This window comes from Triticum urartu, chromosome 5A, assembly GCF_056163025.1.
Source record: "Triticum urartu cultivar PI428250 chromosome 5A, HENAU_Tu73, whole genome shotgun sequence".
In the NCBI taxonomy this organism is placed as follows: domain Eukaryota; kingdom Viridiplantae; phylum Streptophyta; class Magnoliopsida; order Poales; family Poaceae; genus Triticum; species Triticum urartu.
The window spans coordinates 611,345,327-611,359,109 of NC_141877.1; the positions used below are offsets into that span (position 1 = coordinate 611,345,327).

A 13,783-nucleotide genomic window follows, 5' to 3' on the forward strand; every position below is an offset into this window, starting at 1 on the left:
AACGCCGGGACGCGCAAACATCACGCCGTACTCAAAGCAGGAGATTATCCTAGCACCGACTACTAAAAAAGGATTATCATCCTGCCCTAAGAAAGGATTATCCTGGCAAGCTAATTAAGGCGAAGCAAGATTTTCTTATGTATAGTGTATAGGAGGTCAAACACGCGAACATGGCGACCAGCGCAAGGGGAATACGAATACGAATACGACCCCGGCAAAGAAATCAAGGCGAATCGACGACCGTGCGCGCATCCATCCGTCCGTCCGTCCCCTGGTCGTCGCTTCCTCCAGCCGTCCAATTCCAAGCAACGACCCAACTGGCTGTAGGTTGGCAGGCAGTAGTAGCATCTCCGTGGCGTACGTTCATCGATGGACCGCACCCAGCCGCGCAGACAGACCCGCGACACGTCGGCGTACACCGGACGCTGACCGGATACGACCAGCGGGCTCGACGAACCCGGCGCGATCGCTCCAAGTGGATGCATCCCGAGTTCCCGATCCATCCAGGTCCAGCCAACGCTACCAGTGGGCCCTGCCACCACGTGGGCGTCGCGGGCGCCTCCACCGGGCCAGATCCGCCACCGGCCCGCCATCTCGACTGGCGCCGCGGGCCCGCCCTCCGCTCCTCCGCGCCACGCCAGCCGTGTGTGAGCAAGTCACCTCACCACCGTGGAGCTGGGGGTTAGCGGGCCGAGGAATAAATAGAGGACCGGGCATCCCGGCCGGCGGCGACAACCGCACCGCACCGCGCCCACAGACGCACGCCACGCCACTCAGCGCCTCGGCAACACCGCGTCCCTGCTCGCGTCTCGGCCGCCCGGCTGGTGGGGATCGACCCGTCCGCCGCCGCCGCCGCCGGAGATCGCTGCTGGCGAGGGCCTGAAGAGGGGGCGGGGATTTGATTTGCGATTTCGGTTCGTGCGGCTGCGGCGATGGGGGTGCTGTCGCGGCCGGAGGAGGTGCCGGCGCTGCTCAGGCTCAAGCTGGCGGCGGGGCGGATCAGGCGCCAGATCCCGCCCCAGGAGCACTGGGCCTTCGCCTACGACATGCTCCAGCGGGTCTCCCGCAGCTTCGCGCTCGTCATCCAGCAGCTCGGCCCAGAGCTCCGCAATGCCGTAATTCCCCCTTCCCCTTCCCCTCCGGATCCCATCCGGTCCGAACGCTTCATACAGTAGATTTGATTCGGGCGACTCTCTGAAACGCGCACGGCCGCTGACGCTGCTCTGGTTCCCACTCTGCAGGTGTGCGTCTTCTACCTCGTGCTCCGGGCCCTGGACACCGTCGGTCAGCACCCTCACTCCTGCTGCTCGCTATGTTTGTTTGAATTCGTTTTGCCGCGTTTGATGGAATCTTTTGGGCCAAGTTCATCGCTGCCTTCCTTTTTACTAGTACGGTAGTACCAACCACCGTTTGCTCACTGCGATTACTATAACTGCAGAGGACGACACCGCCATCCCTAACGAGGTCAAGCTGCCCATCCTTCGGGACTTCTACCGCCACATCTACAACCCGGACTGGCTTTTTTCATGTATGATCGGATCTCTCTCTCTCTCTCTCTCTCTCTCTCTCTCTCTAAGAGCAAGCTGTCCTTGTGCTCAATTATGCTATTCTTCTTGTTGACCTTATCATGTATGTACTTTGGCCTTCAGGTGGAGCAAACGACTACAGAGTGCTCATGGATAATTTTAGACAAGTCTCCACCGCTTTCCTGGAGCTAGGCGAAGGGTAATAATTCCTGTTCCTCAGCTTCAGAGCGATCCAAATCATTTTCTGTACTACTTTCCTAGCAGTGGCACTTTAATTTGTGAAGCCATGTATTTAGAGAAGACATTTTACTACACTAGACACGTTTTGCCATCTAGCAGATGTTTATATGCAAGAAAGCAAATGTTACATATCTACTGTCCGTTTTCAGAACCAGGCTATTAAAGTCATCGTAGTAGTACTTCACATTATTGCAAATGAAGCTTTCTTTTCCGCGTTTGTTTTTTCATCAGACACAGTTCGTTCATTAAGTGCAGGTAAGTTCTTTTGAAACTTGCAGAATATAATTATCTCTGTTTTGTTTTCAGATACCAAAAGGCTATTGAAGAAATCACTAGGCGAATGGGAGCAGGAATGGCTAAATTTATATGCACGGAGGTCTGTTAATCTAGATCACCCAATATATTCAAGCTTTTTTTTTTCTTGCAGTCAAGTTTATCAATGCTTTCCTTTACGTAATGTTTGGTCACTCTATCAAATTTCTGTTGTTGGTTTGTCATAGCAATCTGTTAAATGTTTGGTTACTCTACTCTACGTAAGGAAGATGGTTGGGGGCATTGTGGCATAGATAAATGCCCTGTTCAAGAATTCACCCGATTAACCAGTTAACTTGCCGATTAATCCCTACTCATAGGGTCACCGAGTAGCCAATAAACTGATAAATCGTCCGATTAATTGATTAAATGGACGATTAACTTGCCGATTAGCCTATTAATCCCCTACTAAACAGCCAACCGAGCAGTTACCAGTTAACGATTTCCTCAACAATGGATAAATGTAGCTGTCACATTAATAATGAAAAACACTTTGCCATGACTTTCTGATGTACCACAAGAACTTTGATACAGCTAAACTTTCCCTTGGTGACTTGTGGTCAACAGAAAATATGCCACACGATTATCTCGATCTGGACGACTAAAAAGCTACTCCTTCCGTAAAACGTGACTTGATACATCCGTATTTAGACAAATCTAAGACAAGAATTTTGGGACGAGGGAGTATTTGATATCATATTTTCTTTGGGTGTTGAGATCCGTGAATAGAAGTGATACATGTTTAACTTGCTTCTGGTTATTAATTAATTTATTAAGTTTGATATTGTTATTTGTTTGAATTAATTTGGAACAACTTTATTTTGTAGGTTGAAACCATTGATGACTATGATGAGTACTGCCACTATGTAGCAGGGCTAGTAGGCTATGGACTTTCTAGGCTCTTTCATGCTACTGGCACAGAAGATTTGGCTCCGGATCATCTTTCAAATTCAATGGGTTTATTTCTACAGGTAGGTTTAGTTCAATCAAATTTCTGTACTTGAACTATCATGACAAAATAAGAACTTGTTTTTTACATTTAACTCTGTAACTAATGTTGGACTTCCACCTGCAGAAAACCAATATAATAAGGGATTATTTGGAGGACATAAATGAGATACCAAGGTGCCGTATGTTCTGGCCTCGGGAAATATGGAGTAAATATGTTGATAAACTTGAGGTACATCAACCCATCAATAAGGGAATTGCATATGAATCATATTGTAAAATATTTGGTTGAACAGTCAATAATGAAATCTAAACGTCCAATCCAATCCTTTTACCTTTGTTAAAAAGTCTACACTCATCCCTTTATCACATTTTTTTGTTGAAGTAGCACCCGCATTTTTGTGCTCCACAATAATGCTTTTTTGTTTTGGGATATAAATCAGGATTTAAAATATGAGGAAAATTCAGAAAAGGCCGTGCAGTGCTTGAATGATATGGTGACCAATGCTTTGATCCATGCCCAAGATTGCCTTCAATACATGTCAGCATTGAAGGACAATTCCAATTTTCGATTTTGTGCAATACCTCAGGTACACTAGTGCTAGTTTCTCCTGTTACAATCTTCAGTTAAAATGTCCTGTTAGAGTTTCACTGTCTATCAGGACTAAATAATGTCTTTGCAAAACACTGCCTAACAATCTAGTGGTACATAACTGAAACTTGCTCATAGCTCAGAATAGATTTATGGTACTAGCCATGATTTATGATAATTGAGTCTTTATTATTTTGGTTCCTGGATGTAATTGGTGTTGGTAGGTGCCAAGGATTAAAGATAGGCATACCATGTTTCATGTTTGTAATTGACGTATTACATTCTGTGGCAATCAGTAATGATATGTTTTATCCATGGGCACAAGGTTGTAACTTAAGGATTGATCTATACCAGCACACGATTTTCTTTCAGACCTGTTCTTCTTCCCTTTTTGTATACATACTCAACATTTGTACCGTTGCTAGTGGAAGTAGTTGCTACTCAAGCTAGTTTTCAGCAATAATAACATAAGCCTTATGAAACGAAACACTAGCTATTTTGCAATGTTAATATCTTCCATTGTGTGTCATGGCTGATTGGCCTTCTAAGTATGGAATTGGAGATATGTGATATTTTGCTCTTGTTTTTACCATCTTCATCAAAGTTCAATAGCATTCCTAGACCCTAGTTATACAGTGGTGGGTGCTATGATTTGACTTGCCTTTTTTTGTTGAAGTATGGATCTTCCATCTAATCTTGAAACAACTTTATTTACCACATATTTTTCAACTGTTTGTCTTTTCAGATAATGGCAATTGGGACCTGTGCTATTTGCTACAATAATGTGAAAGTCTTTAGAGGAGTTGTTAAGATGAGGCGTGGTAAGACATATTTAGTTCAAGTTGACAAGCTGTACTAGCCTGCAATTAACCAGAAAATACCCGTTTGATCACCTCTTTACACTATGTTTAGGAATTTAATGTGGATAAATTATGCAGTACTCTACTTCTTTATATCACATTTGTACATATGGTTGTTGTATGATTAGGAATCAACACAACAAATCACATCATGGAGTGCTTCGATGTTCCTTGGCATCAGAAAATACAATTGCTACCTTTTAGTTTAATTTGTAGTTCGCTAATTTTATATTATTCCCAAAGTATCATAGGATCCACCTTAGGCATTATGATTTAGTAGTTAAATTATGACCATTCTCCATTCTTATTATGTGTGTGTGTGTGGGGGGGGGGGGGGGGGGGGGTGATCAACACAAAGTGACTCGCGGTTGTGCGTTCTTCTTGGATAGATGAGTTGACATTTGAGTAGAAGAACCTCAGTTTCCGTAATCAGATAAGAAGAAGCAAACTATAGTTTGCTTTTCTGCTTTTCTTGTTGTGCTCTTTCTGCCAAGACTGTTATTATTCTTTTAACCAACGGCTACCTATGTTTAGTGTATTGAATAATTTGCATATTTCAGTCATGTGTAACTTTCTATTTCTTCTGACCTGAGCGCAACCTAACATGTACTCCCTGTCTCTCAGGGCTCACTGCACGGGTAATTGATGAGACCAAATCGATATCAGATGTCTATTCTGCTTTCTATGAATTCTCTTCATTGCTAGAGTCGAAGGTATGTTCTGGAGTATGGATGCAAAGGAAAACGGAGTCTAGTCTAGCATACATATAATTGAACATTCAGATATTTTGTCCTGTTACACAAAAAAATGATATAGTTGTTGGATAATGTTTTCATTGTTTTGACCAAGGCAGTCCTGTAGATTTAGGGATCGCAGCTTAGAATGGCTTGCTTTTGAGCTCAGAAATCCATAAGTGGGTAGCTTTGCTTCAAGATGATGGCGTGCTAAGCTCTTGACTTCATATCTGTTTGTATAAACTTGATATTTTCCTTTTTGACCATCTGATAGTTTTGCTCCAAACGGCAAAGTTTAGGGAAAACTCCTTACTGTCCTTCACCCATGTTGCTGTTAGTGATGGCCTTTGATGGTTACCTCAGTTGTTCTCTAGCTGTGATTTTATCCATAATATGTTTGGTCGCCATGCCCAGATTGATGATAACGACCCAAATGCTGCGCTGACACGGAGGCGTGTGGATGCAATAAAGAAAACTTGCAAGTCATCCGGCCTGCTGAAGAGAAGGTTTGCTGCATGATTTAGAGTTGTACCTTACTGCTGATATCTTCATCCTCACTGATTGTCTGGTTCTACAGGGGTTATGATGTGGAGAAATCAATGTACAGAATGCCTATGCTGGTGAGTAATGATATACATAGATATATATAAGCTGAGAAATCCTGCAAGTTCTCTGTTGTATAATTTTCTCAAGCCGCTTTATGTGACATCATCAGGTTATGATTGTGCTTCTCTTGGTGGCTATTATCTTGGGTGTACTGTATGGCAAGTGATCCGGTCAAGATGGCCCTCTTATGTTCTTAGTGGCACCGCCTTCCCTGTATGGTACGTTGATCTATTTCCTGCAACAGCTCGACGATATTTCTTCTGCATTACAGTGCTGATTGAGGTCTGCTTTTGTGTAGGTTTTGCACGTGTACCTCCTGACTGCAGATGGATATGTTTGGTTTGCATGTAGTATTGTGCTATGTACCCTGCTGGTGCCATGCATGCTAATTCTTTTTGTTCTTTGTTTCTGTCGTCCCGTATGTTGTTTCAGCTTGTAATTTGTTTGAATCTCTAGGAGAGACTTCCTTAGTGACATGTATCCTATGAATTTGGCATGGCGCCTTGGTTGACAGTGATGCTGCATTTTGTTGATTTGTGACTGATGTATGTGATGCATATCGTTTTGCCGTGCCACCTGTGCAATTTGATTATAGTTGCCCAACAGGCTTGTGGTTGGGCTCTCATTTTTTTTTTCAATGTACAATGCAGCGGGGAATCCAGGAAAACGACCTTACGCCAAACTCCTTACTGTTTTTCTTAATTTGCATACAAGTTTGGTCTCAAGTCAAACTTCATATCTTTGTGCTCCGCATGTAAGCCTTGTCTTAAGTCAAGCTTTGTAAAATTTGAGCAAGATTATATGAAACAATATCAAATCAATATCGTTAGATGCATCAAAGAATTAATTTTTATATTGTACCATATCTTTAGTATTGTAGTAGATGTTGATATGTTCAATGTAAACTTGGTTGTACTTTATGAATTTTGACTTGAGCAAATCTTATGTGGAGTGAAAAAACGGAGGGAGGACATACAACCAACAGCAACCAAAACGTAGGTAGAAAACACTCTGAACTTGTAACAGAGGTGATAGTAGCTAGCTGGTATAGATCAATCTCTCTCTAGGTAGCAGTTTGCAGTGGCGATTACCAAGGGAATTACAGAATGAATCGAAGAAGAAGAAGAGGCAACTTAGCAGGGGAAGGAGGAAGGAACGAGAAAGTGGTAGTCGCCGCCGGTGCCTGTGATCCGCTGGATACTCTGCTCCCTCATACTTGTAGCTGCAGCGTGGGGTCGCGGACGGGCCAAATCCATGGGCTGACCCAAGGGGTACATGTTAGAGCATCTCTAGCAGATTCTTTAAAACGTACGAGACTGTAAAATAACCGCCGCTTTATAGTTTTAGATGAAAAAACAACGTGGATAGAACCCGTAAACTACTGCAACTTGTAGAATTTTTGAAGGGACATGGAAAACACCCTCACTGAACATGTGAAAATAAGGATTTCAGAGCCAACTGCCATCGAAACCTTCATGGCTCGCTCCGCCGCCCTGCGCGTCCCTGCCTCTGCTCACCAGATCAAAGCCTTATCGTCATATCCCTCGACCTCCACCGCTTGAGCTCGCCGTGACGTTCTTAAGCAAAAGAAAGACGCAGACTGAAACAAAGCCTGTGACAAACTAATGCAGCCAATATGGTTGATCACATGAAGAACATGCTGTGGAAGAACATGCCAAACTAACACCTTGATACGAACTGGGCATGACAATCCGTTGCAAGTGGTCATCAGCTCAATGCCATCTTTGCCTAGGGCGATGGTCGCTTTGCCTTTTTCCTAACTAAAGCGATCCCCTTTGCACTCCTACATGCATTAGAATTCTCATATCTTTCATATACTACTAGACTGCTAATCTCACCATAAGAATACGCAAATTAGGAGCTTCAACGGATATTGTGCAAACTAGTGATCCAGCAGTACCAGCATACAAGTAACCAGAAGATTTGGACAGTGCAAACAGTTTGTTAAAGAATGCCTAAAGCACAATTGGACAGGTTACGTAGACTGTAGTTACAGATGTTGCGTGTTGTAGAATTGCACGAGAATTGAGACTACACACATCCAGCTTCTTGGTATTTCGTATCTTCACAAAAAAATAGTGACTGCATGCTGATATTCTAAATATGAATAGCGAGTACCCATACATGCAAACAGGCTATAATCACAACCACAAAATCCAATGACACCAATTTTATTTGTATTCATGCAAACAGGCTATAAGCAAACGTGTGTCACAATATTTTTATGTGGGGGAAGTAAAATTTTCGAATGGGAAAGAGGCCATCCAGGATTTCACAAGGTTATATTGGGATATGATTCCAGAAGGCAAGCAAACTCAGCATTCCATGACGCAGGCAAGCGATAAAACAGCAGAGAGCAGAAAGGATCCAATCACTATTGCTAGTAAAGAAGCAGAAGCGCAACAATGACCACCGGCCAACCCACCCAACAATAAACATCATCCAAAAACTACAGCAGCAGCAACAGGAAATTAGCCCACCCGGACTTTGATGCCAGTCAGAAAATAACCAGTACACGGGAAACACAAGTGCGGTGACAACCAGGCACAAAATAAGGTAAATGGGGGCAAGGGCACCATACCCACACCACGGTGACTACAAACCCCAATATCTGTTTTCAGCTAAGTCAATAGAATACCATCCATCCATCGGTTTCGTTTCAATTCTCAACATTACCAGGTGAATCCATCAGTCCCACGAGCTAGACGCACCTCCACCATAACCTCCACCACCACCACCGCCGTAACCGCCACCTCCTCCACCGCCGCCGCCCCTCGTGTCGCGACGGAAGTCACGTCCACCAAATCGAGCACCACCGCCGCCTCCTGACCTGCGGTTTCTGCCTCCTCCGCCGCCTCCGAATGAGGAACGGGCAGAATAGCGCTCCAGCCACTGAGGAACCTCCTGATTGGCTTCCTGCATCAGTTCACATAACGGCCTGGCCAGTGACATGTTGCCCTCATTGAAAAATGCAGTTGCCAGACCAGACTTCCCAGCTCTTCCAGTTCTCCCAATGCGGTGAACATAGTCATCAATGTCATTTGGCAGATCAAAATTGATGACGTGGGCGACATCTGGAATGTCAAGCCCACGAGCAGCAACGTCAGTTGCAACCAGGATGGGAGTTGCTCCACTCTTGAAGGATCTCAGCGCATACTCCCTTTCCTGAACAAGACCAAACAAGCACAAGGAAAAATGTGTTAACCTTGCAAAAGGAAGACAGAATCAACTCATGTAAAAGCAGACAGATATACAGATGGTGGTAACAATGCACTGTTTTAATTTAAAAAAGAAGACCCAGCACTTTGATGTTGATGATACATATTAGCGTGAAGAAAGGGAATTCCAAATAATGTAAAGGTAAACACAGCTTTGCCATACCTGTTGTGTACGATCTCCATGAATACTTGTTGCAGGGAACCCATTTGTATACAGCCAGTTCTCCAGAGCATCAGCGCCCCTCTTTGTCTCCACGAAGACCAAAGTAAGAGAATTCTGCAAACAAGAGAACAGAGGTTGATGGGCCGTTAAGAATTTAATGGCGCCATTAAGAATTACCACAAAAGTTAAGAACTAAATGGTGCCATTAAATCATCCTGGTTATCCTTGTTGAAAATGCAGTTGCCAAACTAGACTTAATGTTTACAAAACTTATAGTTTACATTTAGCTTGCAATCACCCTGTTATGCTCTCCCAATTTTTAAATCTGTTTGGTTAATCAGGTAAATTATATCATCCAATTGACCTCTCACATTAATATATCATGTCTTAAAAAGAAAAAAAGTGTTGGCCATGCTCCCACGCAAATTAACCAAGCAAGATAACCAGAATGGTTCGCAATAGTAAACAAAAAACTACACTAGTCTACTGAGAAGTCATGAACTAAGAGAATTAAAACAATGTAAACAAAAAAAATAGTCAATGAATAGCACCTTTCCAGGAACATCATTAGCCTTCTGCGCATGAATAAGGTCCATGAGGTAACTTCTTTTATCCGCTTCAAGGACAAACTCCACCCTTTGAGCAATCAAATCGGTACTTGAACCAACTCTTCCAACAGCAAGGAAGATGTAGTCTGCAAGGAAATCTGATGCCAGGCGCTGCAGAAAAGGATACTAAGAAATCAAAACAGTAGACAACAAAAAAACATAACACTTTCCCAGCCATGTAGAAGTAGAAAATTGAACAAATGCACATATGCATTCTCACAATATCAATTTCCCATGTCAGAAAAAGAAATGACGGCGCAAAACTAGTAACTGCCCTATTCAACTTTAAATGAAAAGGAATTAGACAAATATTCATGCATGCAATTTTCTGGCCAATTTACAGCAAAATAGAATAATACATAATCTTATTTTCTTTTATTAGAGAGGTCTAATTAACAATGGCAATAAGTAAATTTGCAACTTGAAAACAGTAATTAGGAAGGAAAAACAGCAACATTTATGCCCAGGTTGAAAGGAAAAAGACGATGCATATGAACCCCCACTACCTCATCTAGGTTGTCCAACTGATAAGTGATAACACAACATTAACAAAGCACCTGGGGCATATAAGAATGTAATTTAAAGCAAGGGGTCAAAGAGAACCATACTTGTATCTCCTTTGGAAAAGTAGCACTGAACAGCATGGTCTGTCTCACACCACGAGGGGGCATGTCCATCTGCTCAACAATCTTGCGTATCTGTGGCTCAAACCCCATATCAAGCATCCGGTCAGCTTCATCAAGAGCCAAGTAATTCACCATTTGCAGTGATACTCTAGCTCTCTCCAGCAGATCCATCAAACGACCAGGAGTTGCCACTAGTATATCAACACCTCTTTCCAGTTCTCTCAACTACAATAGAACAAACAAATGCTTAATAGCAGCAAATGACGTTTTACAAGGCTTGTTATTGAAAAACAAAAAAGATATGGCAACACCCATCCAGTAATTCATGGCCATTAAAAGCAGGCAACTGTGTTAGATGTTTGAAGTTGATTCAATTGCTGAACGAAGACGGGTTCGTTCCTTTGGCTGTTTAAGTTATGACATATCTTACTCAGATTAGTGTACATACTGCAGCTAAAAATATAAATGCAAGGATCTTTGTTCCCTTCACAATGTATCACTATTCCACTACTTGACGACATGCTGGATACATAACCATTCTCACAACCTGCATACTTTAAACCTCCATGCCATGTTATAACCGTCTTAAACTACTGAGTCAGTTATAGTACAGTTCTAGGCTTCTAGCACAATGTACGTTGCAAGTGCCATGCTATAGACAATTCTTCATAGAATGGGCAGAGAGTGAAAGAGTACCAACAACGATCACTTGTTAATTTGTTTACGATACTGTGTGTTAATTTGGTTATCGTGATAATAAACTATAAATCAAAAAAGAAATACCTGCTGATGAATTGGTGCTCCACCATATGCAACACAAGCCTTAACACCAGTCTGGTATGCAAATTTCTTTGCTTCTTCATGAATCTGAGAAACAAAAAATATCATATAAGAAAAACAAACAAAATAAACAAGAGCACCCCAAATAAAACCAAAGCAGTCACCTACTTGGACTGATAGCTCGCGAGTAGGAGATAATATCAGAGCAAGAGGAAATGCAGTCCTAGCTCTTGGCCTCTGTGGTGGCCTTGACTTTAGGATCCCACTGATGATCGGGAAACAAAAAGCAGCTGTCTTCCCAGACCCAGTCTGAGCACAGGCCATCAGATCCCTGCCTCCAATGACAATCGGAATGGCATGCCGCTGCACAGGTGTAGGCCTCACATACTTGCACCTCCGTATATTCTCATTCAGTGCATCACCCAAGTCAATCTCTGCAAACGTGTTGACTGCTGGAGGCACATCGTGGCCACTTGTCTCCACAGGAATGTCCTCATAGGCATCAAAATTGATGCCTGTGTTCTGTTGACTCTCAAAGTCAACATCCACAGCCGCCGGCTCACTGTCGCCGAAAGGGTTTGGTTCACGGTCCCTGCGGTCCCCCCACCCACCAGGGCGGGAGTTCCAGCCACCGCCGGCGCCACCAACAGCACCACGTCCACCACCACCCTGGCGGACAACACCTACGCCAGCGCTACCAGCACCAGGAGGGGCAGCCCAGCGAGTGCCACCAACAGCAGCTGCGTACCCACCAGAAGGCTGCACAGCACCTGAGGGGTAAGCGCCAGGTGGTGTTGGAGCTGCAGCTGGCACTTGATTCTCTGGTGAGCGGCCACCGCCACGGAGGTGAGGAGGGACGTAAGAGCTGCGTGTGGGACGCGAGTTCTGGTGATTGGCAATAGGGGCGGGAGCAGCACCAGTCGCGGGCGCCGATTCCTCGGCGTTCGCAACTGAATCAGCCCATGAAGATCGCATAATTTTGCACAAAACCTTTGATGAAGGTGCTACGGCTGAACGCTAAAACCTGTGAATGTCAGGAACAGCTATTCAGTACAAAAAGTAGACCATGACAATATGTCAGCAGTAATAAACACAGAATCTGAACAAAAAGAAGTGCTTCAAGTTAGAACTATTTTTGCTTTGGTAAGGTATAAGAGCAGCCCGTAAAGATAACATGAACAGATTGTTTGATCAGATAAGCTATATGATTGTATCCATCAACACATGTGTAATGCAGGTTCAGGTCAAATCCATGATATAAAACATAGATAAACCGGAGTGAAATTTTAAGTTTTGGAACACAAGAGACAAACGTAGAATCTACACTGACATGTGTTGTTCGATTAGGTTGGTCCTGTGCAAGACAGGCTACCTAGATTTTGCTCATGCACGCTGTAAACTACCAACAAAAACATAAGCAAGCACGAAGCCTCTTAATGTAATCTGCAAGTCTAGTACTTATCCCTACCTAATCAAAACAAAACCTGTAAACAAAACCTGTAAACAGACGGCACAGTCATACAGTAGATCTACTGACGGAGACGAAGCAGGCTAACATAACAAGCAGTAGATCTCGTCCAGACACAAAACGGCGTCCACGAAAACAGCGCAGTAAGACACCCAGAGCTTACCAACCGCACCAAAAATTGCCACGGAAATCTCGCATACAAAGAGGAAACGCGGCATGCAAGGTGAGAAACCCCGCTAAACTTGTAGATCGAACCGCTGCGAGAAGGAAACCGGCCGCACTACTGCGTACAGGACTGGGCAGCAGCGGGTCGCGCTAAACCTTGGCCAGGAGAAGCGCTACCGTCGGTTAAGCAAAATCGAAAACCCTAGGAATCTAGCGGCCCTGCGGCGGGGGAAACACACCGACAGCTAGAAAACCGCGAACGCAGCAAGCAGCACTAGCGCGACGGCTGGCGTAACACAGGCTACCACGGGAGAGCAAAATCACGGGAACGCGGAGCGGCGGGGGGTTGGATCGGGCGGAAGCGCCGCCCAGATCGGCGCGGGGGGAGGAGGAGATCGGTAGGGGAGGAGAGGGGAGCTGACCTGCGGCGAGCGAGCGGGAGGGAGGGAGCGGGTCGGAGTCGGCGGGGTTGGGGGCTGCGGGGGGCGGGTGTCGGGAGAAACCCTAGAGAATCGGGGGGAGATCGAAGGTTGAAGGGAGGAAGGTGGGGGGGAGCCGAAGGGAGGCAAAGAAAAGCTGCGGGTGGAGGAAGGGTGCACGCACCTGGCTTCTTGGCTTGGCTAGGGTAGGGAGAGAGGAGGAGGCGCCCCAAAATATCTGCCCGGCTGCCCTTTTCTGACTTGGCCGGCCCGCAACGCGTGCGTGCGTGACGGTGGTGCGGCGTCCGGGCTGGATTCCTTCCTCATGGGCCCCTCCCCTCCCGCGAGACGTGTGCCGCTCGGCTTTGCAACTTCGCAGCGCGCGCGTGTGTTTTTTCTTTCTTTTTTTTTGGCTACGGACCTTTTCTTTTTTGCGTTGATGAGAAAGGGGTTCCGTGCAAGGTTTGGACAAGAAATTTCCATTTCCAGGGAATTAA

At 44.7% G+C, this 13,783-nt stretch overlaps 2 protein-coding genes across 2 annotated transcripts; one reads left to right on the plus strand and one right to left on the minus strand.

Moving 5' to 3' along the window:
• Positions 1 to 675: 675 nt before the first annotated feature.
• Positions 676 to 6,366, plus strand: LOC125511040 (squalene synthase 1). The gene is made up of 14 exons (XM_048676322.2): positions 676 to 1,115; positions 1,242 to 1,284; positions 1,439 to 1,528; positions 1,650 to 1,725; positions 2,073 to 2,142; positions 2,906 to 3,049; positions 3,154 to 3,258; positions 3,470 to 3,616; positions 4,364 to 4,439; positions 5,103 to 5,191; positions 5,627 to 5,718; positions 5,790 to 5,832; positions 5,928 to 6,036; positions 6,117 to 6,366. Exons 1-13 carry the CDS (start codon positions 933 to 935, stop codon positions 5,982 to 5,984), a joined length of 1,215 nt encoding a protein of 404 aa, XP_048532279.2. The 5' UTR covers positions 676 to 932; the 3' UTR covers positions 5,985 to 6,036; positions 6,117 to 6,366.
• A 1,935-nt stretch (positions 6,367 to 8,301) lies between these two features.
• LOC125527847 (DEAD-box ATP-dependent RNA helicase 37) lies at positions 8,302 to 13,449 on the minus strand. The gene is made up of 7 exons (XM_087522030.1): positions 13,290 to 13,449; positions 11,403 to 12,258; positions 11,238 to 11,321; positions 10,437 to 10,679; positions 9,772 to 9,939; positions 9,221 to 9,334; positions 8,302 to 9,004 (listed from the first exon to the last, which is right to left on the minus strand). Exons 2-7 carry the CDS (start codon positions 12,207 to 12,209, stop codon positions 8,528 to 8,530), a joined length of 1,893 nt encoding a protein of 630 aa, XP_087378156.1. The 5' UTR covers positions 12,210 to 12,258; positions 13,290 to 13,449; the 3' UTR covers positions 8,302 to 8,527.
• Positions 13,450 to 13,783: the final 334 nt, after the last annotated feature.